General features: G+C 40.7%; 2 protein-coding genes across 7 annotated transcripts in view; one reads left to right on the forward strand and one right to left on the reverse strand.

The window, feature by feature from the left end:
- Positions 1-13,851, reverse strand: part of LOC102790294 (clathrin coat assembly protein AP180-like) — a 31,386-nt gene extending 17,535 nt beyond the window's left edge. For 2 of the 6 annotated variants that reach the window (XM_087851841.1, XM_087851840.1), the window contains exons 1-4: positions 13,148-13,843; positions 12,753-13,030; positions 1,787-1,929; positions 1,079-1,154 (exon numbers count right to left, since the gene is read on the reverse strand). In XM_087851841.1, coding sequence (XP_087707967.1) covers positions 1,079-1,154; positions 1,787-1,929; positions 12,753-12,882 — 349 coding nt within the window. In that variant the 5' untranslated portion in view covers positions 12,883-13,030; positions 13,148-13,843. Of the gene's footprint in view, positions 1-1,078; positions 1,155-1,786; positions 1,930-12,752; positions 13,031-13,147 lie in introns of all 6 variants that reach the window. The other 4 variants (XM_006797227.3, XM_087851842.1, XM_087851843.1 and 1 more) reach the window with 4 other exon arrangements.
- Positions 13,852-16,040: 2,189 nt separating this feature from the next.
- pgm3 (phosphoglucomutase 3) lies at positions 16,041-21,540 on the forward strand. The gene is made up of 13 exons (XM_006797225.3): positions 16,041-16,135; positions 18,064-18,272; positions 18,374-18,558; positions 18,656-18,723; positions 18,896-19,029; positions 19,174-19,369; positions 19,452-19,609; positions 19,707-19,790; positions 19,880-19,978; positions 20,084-20,203; positions 20,288-20,410; positions 20,668-20,841; positions 20,965-21,540. The coding sequence occupies exons 2-13, from the start codon at positions 18,066-18,068 to the stop codon at positions 21,052-21,054; spliced, it is 1,638 nt and encodes a 545-aa protein (XP_006797288.2). The 5' UTR covers positions 16,041-16,135; positions 18,064-18,065; the 3' UTR covers positions 21,055-21,540.
- The last annotated feature ends 707 nt before the right edge of the window (positions 21,541-22,247 follow it).

Here is a 22,247-nt window from a genome sequence, read left to right on the forward strand (position 1 = left end):
ATACACTTTTGTGAGGGTCAAATCAGTGATCTGGTACATTCTTAAAAGGAAAAAATGCATTGGCCAGTTAAGCAACTCTAAAAGGTCCAAAATACATCAGAAGACAACAAAATGCATGATGACAGCATTTTTTCCATAGTTAAGAAAAAGGACACTCTTAAGGAAGTAGACATATCATTATCAAGAGATGCATTCATGAATGGAAGATGGCTTATAACAAGGTGCAAATCACTGGTTTCACTCAAAACCAGAAAGGCCAGAATTATATTTTTAGGACTGGATAATGACCCAAAATACAAAAGCAATGCAACAGTTTGTCAAGGCAAAAAAATAAAATATTCTTCAAAGGCCAAGTCAGTCACCTGACTTTTCAGTTACTGAATAAAACCATACATGGAAAGACCCTGCAATAAAGGTGGCTGCAGTAAAGGCTTAGCAGCCACCTTGCAATGGAACAAATACAGCGTTAGGTGATGTCCATGGGTTCTAAACTTCAGCAACCATAAACTGGGAAGGATTTCCATCCAGTATTAAAAACAGTCCTTATATTTAAAATTATGTTAGTTTGTCCAATTCATTTTAAATCTCTGAAAATGGGGGAGCTGTGTATTTAAAGGGCTGTAATTCTTCAAGTCTGCATTTCACTTAGATTGTCTGGTTGTGTAGAAATGAAACTACAAAAATTCTATCCTTGTCCAACAAATTATGGATCTCATTAGTTGACACCGATTAAGTCCGAGCGAGTATGAATGGTGGAGCAGGAAAGGAGGTGGTTTGAAAAGCGTGCAACAAATTAAACAACACCCTAGATTGAATGTATATGTGGAAGGGTAGCGGCTGATCCATCAGCACTGAGATCGGCTGCTGGGATTGTAGCTGATATGTGATATTTGTTATTTTCCTGTTAGTTCCTATTTTTCCTAACTTAATGTAGGTTCTTCTCTAAAATCTGTAACCTAAGGAGAAAAGGATGAGAAAGTTCAGTAATGTGCGGTTATTATCAGATTATCCATTTACAAAGAACGATACACAACAATACAAAGGGAGAATATTACAGTTGATCAGACTGTCGTCTTACCATGTGATCCGGTTTTGTCAATAAAGTTGCTGAGGTTGAACAAGGATGTCCTGGATGCCAAGTACTGAATGAACCTCTGAGAAAGAGAAAGAAAACCCAGTGAACAATCCTGTAGAAGTCAAAGCTGAAAACTACAGCCAACAACACAGCATTGACATCTCTAGTAAGGGCTTTCTTTGTTGTGCTTTTCAAGCTTTTATTACATCATTTAACCCTCTCCAGGCAGGCGTTGCCGATTTGCAACAGTTAAGCACTAACAACCTGATTACCCCACATACATATTTTATGAGGTTTTTTTTTACTCAGAAGTACCACTACAGGACTTGGTTGTGCATTAGCAACAAAACGTTTAATTTGAGCCTGAGAGGGTTAATAGCTTTTACAGGAGTAATGCACAGTGGACCCATTCCACTAACTTGTGGTCAAAGCCTCTATTTATTTGTGAAACATCAGGCTTCCTGCAAATGCCTTGAAAGACCAATTTCAGCTCTCTAAAGTGGTAACTTCACACCACACCAGACATTTATTATTTATTTCAAAGGGGTGACTGTTTTTGTCAGCAATTAGAAAAAAAAACTTTACTATATCAAAGTATACTATAATATATACTATTCAGCATTTCTATTTATCTTTTTTCCTGATTAGAAGAGATTCAAGCTTAAACCAAACTGCTTCACATGTTGAATGGTCTGTTTACTGTTCACTAACCTCATTGCCATAGACACACATGTGGTGTGTGGTGACGAGGGCCTTGAAGACGACCACCCAGCTGGCGTTGGTGGATCGCTCAAACAGTGTGTCAGCCATCTGAGGGATGTTCACGTTGGTGGTATTGGTGGCTGACACCAGGTCTGCAACACAGCAACAAAGAGTTCTCCTCATCTGTCAAAGGCTCTCTCACAGAGTGCTTTAACCTTGTGATAACTTTAAACAGCTTATTGTCGTCTTCTTCTTCTTCTTCTTTTAACTACAGTGGATTGCCTGTCTCCATCTCACCCCATCACTTACATCCGCTTCTGTCTGTGACAAAGTGGCTAGGACAGAAGTCATTTGCCATTTGTCACTTGTGTATATTGTTATTCTGTGTTCTGTTATCCTATAGTCTATCATAATGCTTTAATGTAAACACAGCACATGTAACCTTGGCTCTACATATTATCCCGGGTCTGTTTGTGGTAGCATTGGTTATATTCATTTCATCTGTGCAAATGTACTTAAAGCTAAATGTCACTTCATCATTAATTGATTTGAATCTTTCATTTCTTTATGTAGTTTGGTTATACTTACCATTGTGTGTTCCTCTGGACAGGTCCTATGTGTAAAACAGGTATGTGGGAATGGCCGCCCCAGTACTTCCTGATTTTATAGGATATGATGTCACTGATCATGTCAATTGGGTGTAACCAAATGAAGGGGTGTTTCTTTTGTGTAAAATTGTTTATTTCATTTAAAATAACCCCATGAGTCAGAGTAAGTGAAGATATTGACTTTTCAAACTGTTTAGTTGGGTGAATGAGTTTGTTAAGTGGAAAAATGATTTTATTCCTGTTTCTTTGTCTAGACTATGTTATTTAGTCTACCCTGTTTTCCCAATGGTGGAGGTTAATGAGATCCAGGTGTGAGTAGAATTCTATATAAAGCAGGTGAGATTTTGACTGAGAGGTTCTTATGTTTTTGTGAAATAATTGTTGAAAGGCGACGCCAGAAAATAAAGAATACTTAAAAGAAACTTGAACAGTCTGCAGATGCTGTCTTCCTATCACCTTCCATGCTGCTTATGTCACGCTACCTCACACTGTCATGTAAAGAATCTGCATGCTCTCCTTTACTACATCTAAGAGTCTTCTCTGTGGTATTCTTATTTTCCTCCTGACTGACAGCTCCATATTCAACAGCATGCCTCCACCTCTCTAGGCTCTCTGCTTTGATGCAAACCAACCCCACCTTCAATCAATCTGTCACTTCTACCTTACACCTCACTACTGTCTCACTGTCCTCATACATGTCCTGCACCACCCTCACATGCTTCTCTGTCATGCCTGACTTCCTCATACAGTACCCCATCATGTGCTTTCTCTAGATCTACAAAAACACACTGCAACTCCTTATGATCTTCTCCATTCAAACCAAATATCACGTCTGTAGTGCTCTTTCTCTGGATGAAGCCATGCTGCTGCACACTGGTCATCACCTCTCTTCTTGATCTAGCTTTAACAACTCTTTCCCATATCCTCATGTTATGGCTCATTAGTTTTATTACTCTGTAGTTACTACAGCTCTGCACATCACCGTGTTCTTGAAAATTGGTTCCTGTAGACTTCATCTCCTTTCCTCAGGCTTCATCTCACTCTCCAGGATTGTATTAAACATTCTGGTTAAACAGTCCACTGCCATTGCTCCTAGACATCTGCATACTTCTGCAGCAATGTTTCGAAGACCAAACACCTTTCCAATCTTTATTCTCTTCATAGCTGCCCCCTCTTCCTTTTTACTAATCCTCTGTACTTCCTGATTCACTAACTTTCCTACACCCTTCATTAAATAGCTTATTATATGCTATTAAAAGGGAGGTGAACTTATTCTTAGACACATGTCTGCAAGATTTTCTGCCCTGATTTAACTGCTCTGATTAAATTTTGATTAAGTGAGGAGGCAAAGTGCTCACTGCAGAGCTGCACCAGACAGCTTTGAAAATATTCAGGCAGGAGAAAGACCTGATGCACATACCAAATGTTGGTGCAAGAACCCAGCCACCCACCCACACACACACACACACACACAGACTCACATAAGGGGGGGACACACGCTGACAATGCAGAGAGAGAAAGAGAGAGAATTATGCTTTGTCATCTCTCCCTGGCTGCCAGTTCAGATACTCAAACAGAGAAGTTTCCAGAAATAAAGAGTCCTGACTATTGCATCAGTAAAAAATATAACAGAAGGTACAACGTACTTTGACAGTAATGATACAGATAAGATGAACCTAGGCGTAACCCAAATACCGATTCACAGTTTTTCTGTTTTGAGAAAAACCAAAAGATTCGGGTTTTGAAAAGGTTTGACTCATGTGATTTCTCAATTTCAGACTCACGTTCTTCTTGTGAACACTCAAGATTTTCATTCTCTATATCTAACATACCACAGCTGATAGCAAAAGACAACTGAGTTTTTGTATTGAAAATGTAAAAAAAAAAATAAATAAAATCTAATAAGCAGAAATAAAGATAAAGACACTAAAGACACATGAATGGTCCATGGCTTGAAACTAATAAAGCTATAATCACTAATCATGCATTACACCTACAGAAGCTACTGCTCAACCATGGACACTTATGATGTGAAGCACCCAGTGCACACTTTTTGTGCTGATGTTAATGTCCGTGGGCTCTGGTGACTTTTTCACACTATGCACCTCAGCACTCAAGCACCCCACTGTGTGACTTTAAGTGAGTTACTGTGCTTCCACCTTGCATTAATGCCACTTACAGTTGATTGTGAAATATCTAGGTGGGAAGAAATTTCACAAACTGACTCTCTGTAATGCTTAAGTGAGCTCTTTAGAATGACCCATGTTTTCAGATATGTTTATAGACTGCATGGCTAAGTACTTAGTACTTGATTTTATATACTTGAATGAAAGCCCTAAATTCAAAGATTAAGAGGTGTGGGCCAATACTTTTGTCCATATACTGTACGTCAGCATTGCTCACAAGCTTAAAATAATGGTATGATGACATGAACTGTGAACGGTTCTGCATCAGCCATGCCTATCTGCAATGAATAATGAACAGATTGTTTATTCTTTTTTCCTTTGTTCATGCTTTGATTGAGTTTGGCATCAGTTTGTTTTCTTTCCAACAAAGAAAGGATATGGCATGCGGCTGAAAAGTAGGCACAAAAAGTTTAGCTGAAACAGAAGTAGTAACACTTTGAGAGGGCACTGACAGGCATTTATGAAGTGTTTTGCAAGATCTTTTCAAATAGGCCATAAATACATTTGAAATACATGACAGAAATGTATCCATTAGTAGATTTTGTATATGTTGTGCTCACTGTGGCAGTAGAACAGATGAACATTTCGTTTTATATGTTCTTGCTCGCTTAAACATAGCATAGTGTAGCTGTACATTGTTTTGTGTCCTGCTGACATTGGCATCTGAACAACAAGGACAGAACTGAGTGCATTCATACAGAAAGAAATGCAGCAAATATTGGCGGGCATCTGTGATAATGGAGGGAGTGGAAGGCCATTGTATTCAATAGACCTCGAGCTTGTTTCAAATAGGTAGAGAGCAAACTATAAATTAAACCAGACCACAAGTCTGCAAGGTGATGAGAAAAGGGATGACAAGAAGGAAGAGAACAGTAGGGAGTCAGATGAGTGTGCAATAAATGAAGCGATATACGAGTTTGAGCAATGAAGCTGCTCAGGGTCCAGACAACAGGCTGGTTGGGGGGTTGGGGGTTTTAATGCTTGGGGTGCTGTAAACGGATTATTACTAATCACTGATCCTGTTCTTTTCTGTTGTGGTTGGTTGCTACACCTCACACACCCTGTTCTGCACACGGCTCATCACCTAACACGTCTTCATTATCAGCTTTTTGTCTGTGGCGTTGTAGGATGTCTCACTGATGATCTGATGGAACTGATGATCTTAGCACAAAACGAACCGGACAAAATGAAAATAAACAGCAGGTGGATGTGCTCCATGAATGTGTTTTAGCTGGTTCACAGTGATGATCGCAGCTCTTCCTTTGATCTTTGTTGAACTAATTACACCCCAGTCCATCTGTACAGCTTCACCAGATGGTAACAGCGACACTTCAGCTGCTCCAAAGATGTCTGATGTTTTTAATGATGGCTGGGGTGACATCAGTCCTTCCACTGTACATGTTTAGATATGATTTAGTCTCCATTTTCCCACTTTAGTGTCATTTAGTCTATGTTAAAGCAAATCTTCTCTCATTTTTTATCATTTCAACCAATCATCCCCCTCCCATATTTGAATATACTCTATGTTTTGTTAAAGATTGTCCTGATTGTCCTGTTTGTGTGTCCAAACACACACAAACAGAGTCAGGATCCATGATGGCTGAGATTTGATTATATAACATTATCATGTCACTGGCACAGCTACAAGTTTAGATTTCTATTAGCAGCATGAACACAGCGCTAACCAAGAGCCATTTTCTCCAGCTCATAATAAATATCAATTTACATACATAATCTCATCCGTTTATGGATGTTAGCTATGTTGCCATATTAGCCATATCACGGGTTGTAATCCATGCTGCCGTGTTGTGGTACCATAACCCGAAACAAACACACACTGACATACAACTGGTGTGCCTATGTGTGCATAATGAGGATTGGCTGAGCTAAATAAAGACTCTTACGGTAATCCACGAGTTCTAAGAATGAACTGCGAGACCTCACACTGTGTATGTCTCTGCACCACAGTGTCTTGGTGTGCGTTTTCTACCCTACATCTTAGTCTGAGACTGAGGAATGAGTTTCACAGTTACACAACAAAATCGTGCACCAGCCCGAATATTCTAGATAATGGTAAGCAGAACACATCTGCTTGCTGTGCTACATGTGAAGATTTATAATGCTATCAATAATACTATAGGCGGTTGTTCATTGGAAATATATAACACATACATTTCAGACCTAGCATTTACAGCTAGCTAAACATTACAATCTCTATGGTAAATAAAAGCAACATAAGGAGCTTTTAATGTGACCAGTATCTCATATGGGACCTCACTGCACCACTTAGCAGAATGTTTTAATCAGCTAACATTTTGGAAAACATCTAACTTGCTGACAGAAGGTACCATGGATTCCGGCGCCGCTCCGAGCTGGCAGCCGGTATCAGCAGCTCCGACCTGACCGAGTCCTTTTTTCTCTTTTTTTGTTGTTATTGTGTTTCTTGTTCTTGTTTTTTTTATTGAGGACTGTACTACTCCACAATGGAGCTCAGAATTTTATGGACAATCGTGTTTTTTATCACATTTTTTACGGCATCTGAGTCCGGAGAGCGCGTGGAGGTCCGACTGCCCATCATTTACAGCAGGGATCAGCTGTTAGCCCTCGGGGCCTCCGCTGTTCTGCCTACCGCCAAGCGAGCCAACATCCCCCGATAGGTGAGGAGGAAGAGACGCGGCTCTCGGGCCGGGATTGGGCGTCGCAGTAAGGTTAGGAGGTACCGGCCAGCGATTCCATGTGTTATTATGGGGAATGTGAGATCGCTCCCCAAAAAAATGGATGAACTGGCGGCTCTAACCCGACATCAGAGGAGCTACAGGGAATGCAGCGTGATGTGCTTCACAGAGTCGTGGCTAACCGCGCTAACTCTGGACTCACACATAAACATAGACGGTTTCCATCTGATCCGGGCAGACAGAACAACGGAGAGTGGTACGAAGAGAGGAGGGGGTTTGGCTGTGTTTGTGAACGATAGATGGTGTAACTCTGGGCATTTATCTATCAAAGAGACGCTAGGCTGAGCTGCTAGCGGTTAGCATGAGACCACACTATTTACCATGAGAGTTTACACACGTCATTATGATAGCTGTGTATGTCCCGCCCTCTGCTAACGCTGCAGCAGCCTGTGAGATCCTGCACACTGTAACCAGCAGACTCCAAACACAGCATCTTCAGGCCCTTTTCCTGATCTCTGGGGACTTTAATCACATCTCCCCATCCTCCACTCTCCCCGCCTTCACCCAGTATGTCACCTACCACACCAGAGACAATAAAACATTGGACTTATTGTATGCTAACACCAAGGAGGCATACAGCTCATCACCTCTCCCTCCCCTGGGGGGCTCAGATCACAACCTGGTTCATCTCCAGCCTGTGTATAAACCTTTAGTACACAGAGAACCAGTTGTGAAATGGTTGGCAGAGACTGAAGAGGCCCTGAGGCACTGTTTCCATTCTACTGTATGGGACAACCTCTGCAGCCCTTTGGAGGATGGCCTCAACAGCATCACAGACTGCATTACGGATTACATGAACTTCTGTGTGGACAACACCGTACCCATCATAAAGGTACGGTGTTTTTCTAACAACAACTCATGGATAAATCCTGAAATAAAGGCTCTCCTTAAGGAGAAGAAGAGAGTCTTCTCCGGTACCGGTACCAAAGACCTCCCATCCCAAGGACCTCAGCAGCTACAGGCCGGTAGCCCTGACATCACATCTGATGAAGACCCTCGAGAGGTTGGTTCTAAACCCTCTGCGCCCCCTGGTGAGGTCTTGATTGGATCCGCTGCAGTTTGCTTACCAGCCTGGCACCGGGGTGGAGGACACCATCATCTACCTCCTGCACCGAGTTCTGACTCACCTGGAGAAGCCTGGAAGCACTGTGCGGATCATGGTCTTTGATTTCTCTAGTGCTTTCAACACCATCCAGCCACGACTTCTGAGAGACAAGCTGGAGCTATCGGGAGTGGACCACCACTCTGGACTACCTCACAGAACGCCCACAATATGTGATGTCACAGGGCTGTGTCTTTGATACGCTTGTCTGCAGTACGGGGGCCCCACAGGGAATTGTGCTGGCACCGTTCCTCTTCACCCTCTACACTGCAGACTTCTCCATCAACTCCCCACGCTGCCACCTACAGAAGTTCTCTGATGACTCTGCCATAGTCGGCCTCATCACAGGTGAGGATGACTCAGAGTACAGACAGTGGACTGGACTTTGTGGACTGGTGCCAGCAGAACCTCCTGCTGATCAATGCCGGGAAAACCAAGGAGTTGGTGGTGGATTTCCGGAGATGCAGACCCACCACACTGACACCGGTGAACATCCGGGGAGTGGACATTGAGATAGTGGACTCGTATAGGTACCTGGGTGTTCACCTGAATAATAAGCTAGACTGGAGCCACAACACTGATACTCTTTACAGGAAGGGTCAGAGCAGACTCTACCTGCTGAGGCGGCTGAGGTCATTTGGAGCCCAGGGAGCGCTTTTAAAGACCTTCTATGACTCTGTGGTGGCATCTGTCATTTTTTACAGTGTTGTATGTTGGAGCAGTAGTTTATCGGCAGCTGAGAGGAAGAGGTTGGATAAACTCATCAGGAAGGCCAGCTCTGTTCTGGGATGCACCCTGGACCCAGTGCAGGTGGTGGGAGACAGAAGGACTCTGGCCAAAATAACATCTCTGATGGACAGAGTCTCCAACCCCATGCATGTAAATGTTGCTGAACTGCAGAGCTCCTTCAGTGACAGACTGCTGCATCCCCGATGCATGAAGGAATGTTTCTGCAGGTTCTTCCTCCCTGCAGCTGTCAGACTGTACAATCAGAACTGCTCCCAACAAACATAGATGTTTACATCAGCGCTGTAACTTGGCACTATTTTATCAACCGATTCACACTATAACCAGGGTTTGCCTCTGATCTGTATTAAATTTTATTTAATTTAATAACGGTACAGTACTCTGTTTTTGGTAACCATTGTCGTTGATGTAAATATGTAAAAATTGTGTATGTTTCTGTTCTGTGTCTTGTGTACTGTTTGTTTGTATATGTGTCTTTCTTGCTGCTGTTACACCCAAATTTCCCCTTGTGGGACAATTAAAGGATTATTCTATTCTATTCTATTCTATTCTACCATTACTCTAGTGTTTATATGTGAAATACAGTGCATGGATAAAGATATTTTATGGTTAGCACAGGTTAGCATAAGTTCTCAAAACAGGGGAAAACTTTCTAGCCTTGCTTTATCTAAATACATCAAAATTAGCCAAAGCTAGTAAATTCATCTCACGCTGACAACAGGAAATTAGGAAGTTAGTGCTCCCATGATACTTTAGCTACTTTTGGCTGCTCACAAAAGGTCACTACAGCAAGTAGCTCCATATGTTTGAGTTGGCAGAATTTTTATGCAGATGCAGACCCAAAAGGAAGTTGTGTCTCTTCCCTTTGGGTCTGCATCAAACAAGAGATCTTTCACTTGTTAGGCAAATGTGTAATCCACTACACCATAAAGCCTCTTCCATGTTACTCTGCAATCTGAAAATAGCAATATTCCACTTTCAATATATACAGTGTTTCTTTAAGACACTGTTTAGAAACTTAATCTAACTAAACAGACTGTGAAGAATTAAAAAATAGGACATTATAGTATGTTGAAGTTGTCAGATATGTAAGTTAGTATATTGTACTGTCTGCTTAAGTTAGCATGCTAATTAGCTAGCACCAGGTGACGGAATAGCAATGTTGTCCGGAGAGGATTTTTTTACAGTCTGTGATTCTTTACTCTTTTTAATCATGTTGAATGAAAGACAGTCAATGAAAAAAACATAAACTCAATGATGTCTGACGTCTTAGCAGTTTGGTTTCTTCCTGCATTTATACTTCCTCACACATGCTTTAGATGGCCCCTCCCAGAGTCCCTGACAATAGGCAATACCAAGGACTGGCCCACACAGCATATAAGTGAGGTCATATCATTTATCCAGCAACCCCTTCCACTTATGAATTGCATCTTTAAATCGAGGAGATGTAAAATGTTAGTTTGTAGTTTATAGATGCCGGTGGGGATGTGTTCTACATCTGGAAACAGCCAGGCTGACTCAGGTACTAAACTACTGACTGAATAATCTAAAGCTCGTGTGACATAGTTCTAGATCAGGTAAGAACACTGGGACACTCTTCATAAAAGCAATATTTATACCAATTTGACCTTTAAAAAAGTGACAGTCAGTGCCTGCGGTGATGAGAAAACACTACGCTTTCATTGACCTTGGGTGGATACATTAACTCTGTACATGCCCTCCATTGTTTCTTTCACTATGTTTGCCATAACCATGCATGACTAGACAAACCAGAAATACAAAATTCAATGCAGTGTGTCATTTAACCCCAGCCCGTTTCATAATAAAATCAAACACAGACATCTAAGTCAAAAGACAAGGCGATTTTTGCTCCAAAGGAAAAGCACATAACATTTTGAGCTTTTAGTTTGTAGTTTATTCATGGGTGGAAAGGCACCTGTATGTTCTTACTAATCTATATATTCACACACCTGCTTCTTCTAAGGCAACTTGTTATGGTGCTAAAGACAATCAAATCAGTAATTTGTTCTCATAAAAATGGACCGTGTCACTAAAAAGGTCAGACAGTTAACTGTACTGAAAGACCAAAACAAATGTCTCAGTTTAATAGCTACACATCTATCGTGATTTCCTCTGCAGTCTAGTGATGACAGTCCTGTCATTTCCACTCTTTCTTCTCAGAGTCCCCTTCTGTCATTACACTGCCCCCTGACACTATTAATCTGTTCCCTTGGCAACTGCACTGCACAACCACCGCTACACATGCATGTCAAGCCCAAGGGTCGAATAACCCTAATAATCACCAAGCAATAACTAAAACCTGTAGTTGCATAATATATTGAATATTATTAATCAAAAACACTGAAAGCTAGCTAATAAGATATGTTTTGATAATTAAAAATTACCCTAGTGCGCCTTTAGTTGTTTATTAGATTTTTTTGCTATGTGTGGCTCTTCATAGGTCTTCATAGTGAAAATGTGTTTTACTGTTTTGAGGTGAGGAATTTCCTCCAGCCAAGACTGCAGCAGAGGCACAGTGGCCTACATACCAGAAGTCTGTTGAACTGCCCTGTTGAATTGCCCTAGAAATAGACCCAGTATAACCTATTTGATTATGGAAATAAAAGACACATGTTTATGTCATAGCTTACTAAATGAAAATATATAGAGAAATCTCTACATGTCTGCAGCAGTTTTATGTCCTTGGACAAAAAGGCTACAAACAGTGCCGGTAAACGTTTTCCCAACACGTCCACACATGCACATGTCCAAATCAGCACCACTGAAAGCTAGAAACACTGAAACTATCACATGGAGCAGCAGAGAATGAGGAAACAATGCTCTCTGGTGTAGTCTAGCTTTTGCATTGTCACCTTTGGCTTTGTAAATTATGCAAGACAGCCATTGGCTGATTTTTAAATTATTCAGCAGGGGAGTGGATCACAAGATATAAAGTCCTAGCAGAAGACACAGGACCAGACTAGACCTGACCACACACACACACACACACCCTTGGAAAACACACAGGCAGACATACAAGAAAAAGAGCCAATCAAACTATCCAGAGCAGTGCCACTGCTTTGGGTTGACTCAGTGTTTGTGGTAATGATGATTTGTGGAGGTGGCTCCTGCTGTCATCTGTAGATGTGTCAATGAAGCTGTGAGGTTTGTAATTTAATTCAGCTGTGACTTTATTGGTCTTAAATGGCTCCACTCTAACCCAGTTAGTGCACAGGTTCTTGTATGCTGCCACCACCTCGGTTACAGTCGGTTTCAGCATGGAGTAAAAGAAAGTGGCCTTGAAACAGCACAGGGAGGGGAACTTAAATGGGTCTGTCAAACTACCTTAAAATATTACATGTTTCTCCTTCCCAATCTCTCCTTCTTTCTCCCTGGGTGTCCACCATCTTCTGGACACAAAGGGTCAACAGAGGGGGTCATCACCATGGCTACTATATCCTGCAGCACACCCATTTAAGTAAACGGAACGAACAAGCCCAAAATGCTGGCATGGTCTGCGTGTGTGGCTGTGTAATAAGTAAGGCATAGGACCTATAAAGCTACAGTCAGTGCAGTGAGGATGAGGGCCACACTTACATTCCAGGTGCTTTTTCTTGGGCGCCATCACTTCGTGAGTGGTGGCTTTGCAGACAGCCCGGGCCATATCCGATCCCGTTAGCTGGTACTGCGCAGCGGCAATGCGATCCGTGAGCGTTTGCCCCGACATTTTCTCCTAGTTGTTTCGACCTCCTCAGGAATTTATTTCACCACAGGACGGTGAGGGGGAGAGGGGGAAATACGAATACAACCCAGCTTCTTCCCTGCGGTTCAGTGAGATGAGTGCGTCCCTCTCCTAGATGATATAGGCCTGCGACCTTATGTGTGGGAGGGGGGTGGGGGAAAAGCAGAAAAAATGAGCTGGATAAATGTTATTTTCGCAGTAAATCGTGTGGTCACGTTGTTAATATTCGCCGTTGCATGAGTAGACTTACGCAAGGTTGTGAATTCCCGGCGGCTCGTCCTGTTATAGGCTCCGAGCGTTCAGTTCAGCACCTTGGAGAGCTAAAGCCACTCGGTTATGTAACAAGCTGGCGACGAAAGCTATTTTCTCAATCCGGTGAATTTTATTCCAGCAATGGAATAGACTCGTCTAATCGTAGAACAGTGTTTCTGAAAAATAAGGTATATAAATCAGCGCTGCATAGGTCGGTCAAATATCCCTGTTGGAGGGGAACACAGGTTTTCGCTCCCTTTCCCTCCTTCGTTGTTGCATTACAAAAAAGCTTTTGAATAAATGAAGAACCCGCAGTGCAAAGCAGGTCGTCAGATTGCGGCTTTTCTTTCCTCTTTGATCCGTCAGTCTCGGCTCGGGAATGCCGTTTCAGGCTGTGGTCCTTAGAGCGATAGAAAATTGCGCACCGCTTCCCGTCGCCAACACTGCGCAGCGCAAGAGGCTCGGAAACAGGAAAAGCGAGTAGGGAATTTCCTTTTCCCCTTCCCCCTGTGGTTTGTTTATTTATTTGACCTGTCTACAAGTCCATCCAGACTCTCCTCCTCTCGGCAGCTTCTCGGACAGGGTTGGGTGACACACGTCGCATCATCACGTCTCTTAAAGGGGTGTGGGCATGGGGGGTCACAGTACAGAAATCGCTATCAATTTGCGCCAAAGGGTTAATACACCAGCGTCATGGTGGCATACTAGCTGCTGCATGTGGGCTGTATCACACCGGGGCTGCTCGTAGATCACGCGGAGTGACAGATGATGAAGGTGAAACAATTCCTGCTCTAAGCAGGCTCCTTTTAAATATGTGATCGGCAGAGGTATTTTAATCACATGTTAAACCACAAAAAAACTGCTGATCACAATATTTTTTTGTTTTGTATTTGGGAACATCATGTATTTTGTATTCAGAGCAGATGATATTGGGGATGTATGCCATATGATGAGTTAGCGTATTTGCTTGTAGCTCAACTCTGCCAGAGAGCTCGATAATCACGATGCATTCTGGGTAGACCCGGCCATGTTGTTGTTCGCGTAAAACCAAAGTAAAGATAGACATTGTATAATCATTTATGCTGCTATTATGAGCCCTTGGCTTATCTGATATTGTGAATCTTGTTTGTGTTCTTGTTATTTAGGCTAGTTTTTTAATTTAATGATTAACAAGATAATTATTAAAAAGATGGACACCAGCCTGTAGCCAGATTTGGGCTTATCCAGGTAACTTCAAGGTTGACCCTGGATTCACTTCTTGCCAGGCTAAATTGCCATGGTGACTTACGCTGCCGAATTAGTGATCAGTAGGTGTGAAACTACACACATACATATATTTAAAATATAATATGAGTAAAGGGTTTGGACACACCTAATTATTTAATATTTTTTCTTTATTTTGATGACTATTACAGTGTAGATTTTCACTTAAAGCATATGGAATTATGCAGAAACAAAAAAGTGTGAAATAACTCAAAACATTTTTTAGATCTTCAAAATAACCACTCTTTGCTTTGATTACTGCTTTGCACACTCTTGGCATTCTCTTAATGAGCTTCATGGGGTCCTCACCTAAAATGGTTTTATATAGTTATGAGTAGACATAAACACACTTATTCAAACTATACATTTTAACGCATGTCATAAATTATGTTTATATATATTGTTTGTATTCATATTTATGTCAGTATATTTAGCTTATCTAAGTTTTTTTGCACTGTGTGAAGAAGTATTGCCTTCATTTTGTTATGCTTGCATAATGACAATAAAGTCTAGACTCTTGAAACTTTTAACTCACACAGTTGACATTTTTTTCTTGCTTTCATATAGGCTAAACTTTATTAGTTCAGCAACTCTTTGCCCTTTCTTACAGGCCAAACCATTTCAAGTACACAGACATTCATAAAATGCTTTTAAAACCACACAGATGTACAGTGCTTACCCACAATGCTGATTTAAATGTAGAAGCTGGGTTACTTGCATTCTTTACTATAAGTTCAACACAGAATGCAACATTTTCTCAACAAAACATTTGTAGGACTCAGTCAGGCAACCAATGAGGCTTGGCTCTGTGATTCATGCAGAAAAACATTTTTTGGATCTTTGGCCCTGCACAGTTTCTTTTTACTTGGTATTTTTAATGCTGCAGGTTTACATATTTTCTTTTCTTTTACAGTTTATAATTTGACATCTTATAGCACCACATACACCTTTATTAGGCAGAAGGTTTTACTTGGAATATTGCAGTGTCATAATACCCTTACGTTTCTACACTATAGTTACACTAAACTGTACAGTGAATCTTTCAGAATTAGAGTAATTCATACGTTAAATTGTTTTTCATGTATTTTATTATTGGTACAGTGTTTCATTACAACACTTCATGTTTTGGTGCAGCAGCAAGTGGAAGGGCTTGTGGTGATGCCAGTCAGAGGGAGTCGCAGAGACTTCTGTGTGTCTGAGGTGTAAAATCGTACCCAGATTTCATTGTCGCATTTCAAAAGCTGGCTTTCCGGAAACAAAGGAATAAAGATTTTGCTTTCGCAGCTGCCCTGCAACCTGTACCCATGAAAGAGATGTCTGATATGAAGTGTACGGGAGGTGCCCAGTCAGGGCACTATATTGCACGACGTCGGCGACGTCACGATTCCGTGCTCTGCAGAGCTCTAAATAGAACCCTCAGTTGTATCACTTGTGTATTTTAATTTTGTTTTACTTCTGTGTTGTTTTACTTTTGTTTTCTTTCTCATTGTGAAAATGAGCTAAAAATACGATAATTAGGAAAATAAAATGTACCGACAGTAAAGTATAAAAAAATAAACTAAAAAAACGCTCGACTCTGGCTGAGCATGCGCTGTGTATTCGCAACACGTGACGTACGCGGAAATGAAGCCACGTCGCCCGTGAGAAGGGAGAAGGAGGAACCTAGATCCAGGAAGCATTTCACTGACTGCACTGTAGTGGAGATACTTCAGAAAACACAACAGTAAGTAAATTAAAATTAAGCGAATCTGCTGCACAGCGCAACCTTTGGTTTAAACACAAGGCGTTTATTGTAGTCTCTTGGTTTATGGGGCATGAGACGATTTTATGTAACTTATTTTACTTGGGAGAAGCAAGTAACTTTCTTTGCCATTCATTTGTTGTGCTTCATTTTATTGAGCTTTATACTTTGCCCTTATTAAGTGCTGTCAGTGTTTAGTCCAGTCGCCGTGTTTTTAGCCTATTAAATATGGTTAAATATGATAAACAGCATTTTAATAAAGTAAGCATTTCCAGACAAGGGCTTGGGCATGTGACCTCAAATCAAAATCACGACTAATTAAAACATTTTACCCAAATTACGACTAGCGAACCATTATTTATAGTAATAACCTTCATGGTTTACTAGGCTTGTTTTGGAAATATGTTCAAACAGTAAAGCTGGGACACACACAACATATACAGGTGGTATTTTTTGCTAGAGCCAAAATTGTATTTATTTATTTATCCTTTTACTAAACTGCCTTCAAGTAAACAAACAGGCATTACTGTCAAACATGTTCATCAAATATTCCAGCTAGCAAAGAAAAACAGAATATAAACAAATAAACGAAGTACCTTAAATTAACTTAATTCATTTTGCTGGGACTCATTCCAAGTATTTCTGTTTTAAAGCATTCCTCTTTTCCAATCTTTTTATACACTGAAGATAAATTGCATAATTTTTAAATGCAGAAAAACTTGGAATAAACAAAAATACACTTATAAATATAAAACTTTCCAATAATCAAAAGGTTTACACACCGAAATTCCACCTTGATTCTTTATAGAAACCCGAAACGTAATCATATCATATTCTAACACAGGAAATTCTTTTTTTTTCTACGACAACCATTAATGAACACTGTCTATGTAACTTAATTAACAGCGTGATAATCAGATAACTTGAAACGTAACTAACTTTTAATTACATCAACATTACTGTTATTCCTCCAGCTTTTTGTAAAAGATACGCCAGGATACTAAACCATAATGTTAATTTTTTACAAATGCTCCAACCATTTTAACATAGCACTTAGTACATGAGTTACTTCAAACTCGATGACATTCATACCTCTCGTTTCTACCGATTTTACAACATTGCTTTTCTGAATAAGATGTTCTTTATTACTCCAATGAATTTGGTTTAATAGTTCTGTTTAATACAGCTAAAGTGTAAAGCTGGATTTACTCATCTGGCAGTGCAAACTTCTGTAAAAGGAATTCTTTTTTTCTTCACAAAAAAATGTGAAGAACCTTTTTAGCAAAGGTTCCCTGAAAAATGTTATTCTCTGAAACCTTCAGAGAGGCTTCAGGAACCTCCAGGGAACACTACCTGAGGAGTTACCCAGAAATTATTTTGTGAAAACTATTGTTTAGAGGGAGCACACCCTGAAGATTCCCTCTAGGACTTTATGAAAAAGAGTCTTGAGAGAAGATGCGTAGAGTGTTTCCTACAATTTTCTTTTTTTTAGGAATGTTCTCTGAGAGTTTGTTTTGTAAAACCTTAATTTAACCATCTTTAAAGACAAACTTCAAAGGGAATGTTCTTTAATAACAAAGACTTGTACAAAATTCTCCAAAGAACATTTTTCGAGTATTCCTTATTTAAAAACAATATCAGGGAACTTTTAGGGAACTTCAGAACTCCTCTAAATAGTCCATTGTTTGTTAAAGAGTTTATTTAAAAAATTATCTGTTGATAAACAGATAATCTTTTTTTTTTTTATAAGAATTTATAGTGTTATGGTATGCATCGGTAGCTTGAATCCCCTGCTTTTATTGCATAATAATAACTGTACATGTTATAATTCAAGTAAGGTTAACATGGCGGGGCTTTAAGGAAGATCTTAACACTTTCTCTGCCACTGATGCTTTTCTGATATGTTTCAGCAATGGCCGAATTTCAAGAAATATCAAAGTTGTCCGCTTTGCATCCGAAGCCCGCAGGGCTTGTTTTGCAGTATGGTACTTCTGGCTTCAGGACCAACGCCAAACAGCTGGACCACATCATGTTCAGGATGGGTCTGTTGGCCACAGTCCGCTCCAAAAAGACCAAAGCAACCATCGGAGTCATGGTTACTGCATCGCACAACCCAGAGGTTAGAGGGATTCATAAGCGCAAATAGCTATGGTTTATTTTCATCATAAATTACAACTTCAGCCCATTCCTGTTTGTGTCATCATGTCTGCACTTGTGTAGGAAGACAACGGGGTGAAGCTCGTTGACCCGATGGGCGAGATGGTGACACAGGACTGGGAGGAGCATGCCACCCAGCTGGCCAATGCAGATCAGGAAGACTTGCTCACTGCTCTGAAGAACATTATAGAAAAGGAGGCCATTAACATGAGCCAGGAGGCTAATGTGTTTGTGGGGAAAGATACTAGGTATAATGTCTTACTACAAACAAATAAATAAAAACTGATCAAATATAAACCTGTGTGTATGAGTAGAATTCTTTACAGTCATGTCCTCTGCCTGTAGGAGCAGCAGTGCCAGCCTTTCACAAGCAGTACTGGATGGAGTTTCTGCTCTTGGTGGTCACAGCAAAGGTAAGAGAAGTGGATACCTAAAAGATATTCCTGTGATTGGCTGCCCCTCAGCTGGGTTGCATTAAAATATGACATGGCTTTGCAATGTATTAGCTCCCTGCTTGTTCTTTTATTGTTGGTGCTTCTTCTGGCTTCTTATCTGCCTTTTTATCCTTTCCATCTGTCCTTTCAGACTATGGTTTGGTGACCACCCCTCAGCTTCACTACATGGTCTGCTGTCAAAACACACAGGGTAAATATGGAGAGGCCACAGTGGAAGGATACTACACTAAATTCTGCCAAGCTTTCATTCAGCTCACCAAGAATGTAAGAAGCAGAAGTGTGTCGTGTGTTATTTTGCGCTTGCATTCAGTCGCTCTTTGTTTGTTTGTGTCGACGTGTTGTATGATACATTCATTCATCCAGGAACTACTCCTTTCTTTCTCTCCTCCATGTTTTTCTTTCCATTAGACGTCCAACCGTACGGATGACCAGAAGCACCTCTGCCTGGATGGCGCTAATGGCATCGGGGCTCTGAAGGTACGTGAGATGGAGAGTCACCTGAAGAAAGAGCTACAAATTTCTCTTAATAATGATGGCAGCAAAGGAAGGCTGAACCACCAGTGCGGAGCCGACTATGTGAAGGTGCAGCAAAAACCCCCAACAGGTGCGCATAGGGCCAGTTAAATTACTTGAATGTACTGTAATCGTTTTAATATGCGAGACCTGTCTTGCATTCTCACATGAAGGCGTTAAGATTAACCCAGGAGAGCGATGCTGTTCCTTTGATGGCGACGCCGATCGAATAGTTTATTACTACACGGACTCTGAAGGAACATTTCACCTGCTGGATGGAGACAAGATGGCTACCCTCATCAGCACTTTTCTCAAAGAGCTGCTCACACAGGTATACTCTAAAAAAAAAAAATCATGTAAATGACATACAGGCACGCACTTACCAAGAATCGCTGTTCTTTGTATTTTTTCTCCCTTGGAATGCACAGGCTGGACTAGACTTGAAGATAGCAGTAGTGCAAACTGCTTATGCTAATGGAAGTTCAACACACTATCTGGAGAACACAATGAAGGTGACAAAAAAAATTCCACAGAGAATTCAGGTGTTTTATTTAGTATTTATATGGAGAGGACGGTTCTCACAGATTTATTTGCCACTTAGGTCTTAGTGAGGTGTACGAAGACTGGAGTGAAGCATCTTCACCATGTAGCCCAGGAGTTTGATGTCGGTGTGTACTTTGAGGCCAATGGCCACGGAACAGTGAGTACACACATATGCACACATATTTAAATGCACTGAAAATCACCTGTAAGGCTAAAAATCAGAAATAATGTGTCATCCTGTGTTTGTTTGTGTTTGGATCAGGTGTTGTTCAGCAAGGCAGCTGAAGAGAAAATCCAGCAGCTGGCTGAGGACACAAACGTCAACGACGAGAGGAAGAAAGCAGCTCTCCTGCTGCGAAACACGATCAACGTCATCAACCAGGCACGCTCACGCTGACATCAATGTTGAACTGAGCTCATGCAAACAATGGAGCTCTGTTGTTAACGTCGATATTTTCTTTTAAAGACTGTAGGAGATGCCATTTCTGACATGCTGCTGATTGAAGCCATACTGGCCATCAAAGGAATGACTATCCAGCAGTGGGACACCATCTATACCGACCTGCCAAATAGGCAACTTAAAGTCAAGGTGCTCATATTGTATAGTTATGTATTATATCCAGAATATAAAGTGTGACTGATAGAAAGAAAGAAATACGCACTCTACATTTAATTTATTCCATAGTATGATACAGCAGTGCTGAACCAAACTAAGGAGGCTTTTATTTTTTTAGATAAACGTTTGTCTACTATAACCCTGCACATAGTAGAGTGTCTGTGTCTACTTCAAGCCAGTTAGAGATAGTGGCTCCTGAGGGTGATCTTTCTTTTTCTTTTTTTGTGTAGGTGGATGACCGCAGGGTGATAGACACAACAGATGCAGAGAGGCGGGCGGTGACCCCAGCAGGCCTGCAGGAGGCCATCGACAATTTAGTGAAGAAGTACAGACAGGCTCGCTCCTTCGTCAGGCCCTCTGGCACCGAGGATGTGGTGAGAGTATACGCAGAGGCAGACACGCAGGTGAGAAATCTATTTTCCAAGTTTTCTCTGTTATTGATTCTCATGCCAGTGTTACTGAGGTTAAAAAATATCTGGAAGGGAATGGTTTTGTGAATAATACTCTGGCTCTCTGTGTTGTTTCAGGAGAGTGCTGACGCCCTGGCACATGAAGTCAGCCTTGCAGTGTATCGCCTTGCTGGAGGAGTTGGGGATGAACCCAAACCATTGCATTAGAACCGCAATCACACAAACACACCATATTGATCGATCAGAATTACAGAATTGCTGATCATTATTTTATTTTTTATTTTTTTAAAGTCAGGTGATACCAAATGATTTTATATTGTCGTTATTTTCTTTGTTTTTCTGTCACTCTGATGATGGGGTACACATCAGGGGAATTATTAAAGGTTGGGGGAATTGTGTGTGTATATATAAAATTTAAACAGTCAAACAACTGGTTTTAATGTGGGTGGTTATTTCACTTGGTCCCAGATATTTGTGAACAGTTATTTTAAATAATTCCCTTAATTTTCATTAAATCATGTAAGTTTACATAATGACTGTTGAATCGGCTTTGCTGCTATTATTTGAATTAAATAATGGAAAAAAGGAGAGTGTTTTTTTTTTTTAATTACAGTGAAGTAACACTGATAGAATTCTATGATTGAAATGAAAAGCACAACCATGTTTGCAACATTCCGGATAATAAAAGTATGAACATGTATTTATAAGTTACACTTGTAACTTATAAATACATGCAGCTTATCACACATTTGATTTCCATGTGTGACAACTGTAAGTGTCCAGAGTGAGGACAGACTGAGGGACCCACTGCTGCAGATGATCTGTGAGACTTTGCACCCCTGATGATCCACCAGGACAAACTCAGCAGTGTCTGAGGAAGAGTCGGCACCAGCTGACAGTGTTCCCTCTGTGTGAAGGACTAACAGAAACGTTTGAAATAACTAATGGTCTGTTCTGAATCGGTCTTATTAGGTAATGTTAAAATAATTTTATCATTCAAGTGTTTTCAAATGGGAGTAAGTACTCAGGGCCTTCAAGTTAAACACTATGAAAGGCAGTAACAAGTTTACTATTCAGAAACCTAAAGTATGTATCAGCAGCAGAATGTACCTAAAAATAAATGTCAGTTTTTTCAGTTCTATGAAGCTTTGAGTATTTTGGATCAGTAGCACTGCTGTGTTTGTTGCATCATATTGCTGTAATTGTTTATATGCTTTATATATTTTGAGGTAAGTTGATCTATAGTGTTACATCATATTTTATAAGGATGTTATGTGTTTGTAGACTTATTGCCCAGTTTTACCCATTTAGCAGAAGTCAGCCTGTTTAAGGCTCTGATATCTATTCTGTATGACTTAAAGCAGTTATGACATGGTATGATTTTCTCACCCAATAAAGGC

Source organism: Neolamprologus brichardi, chromosome 15 (assembly GCF_056152115.1).
Source record: "Neolamprologus brichardi isolate AB-2024 chromosome 15, ASM5615211v1, whole genome shotgun sequence".
In the NCBI taxonomy this organism is placed as follows: Eukaryota; Metazoa; Chordata; class Actinopteri; order Cichliformes; family Cichlidae; genus Neolamprologus; species Neolamprologus brichardi.

Coding starts and splice junctions, on each gene's coding strand:
- pgm3 (XM_006797225.3), top strand. CDS start 18,066: ATGGCCGAATTTCAAGAAATATCAAAGTTGTCCGCTTTGCATCCGAAG. Junction 18,273..18,373: donor CTGCATCGCACAACCCAGAG/GTTAGAGGGATT, acceptor GCACTTGTGTAG/GAAGACAACGGGGTGAAGCT. Junction 19,030..19,173: donor TCATTCAGCTCACCAAGAAT/GTAAGAAGCAGA, acceptor TCTTTCCATTAG/ACGTCCAACCGTACGGATGA.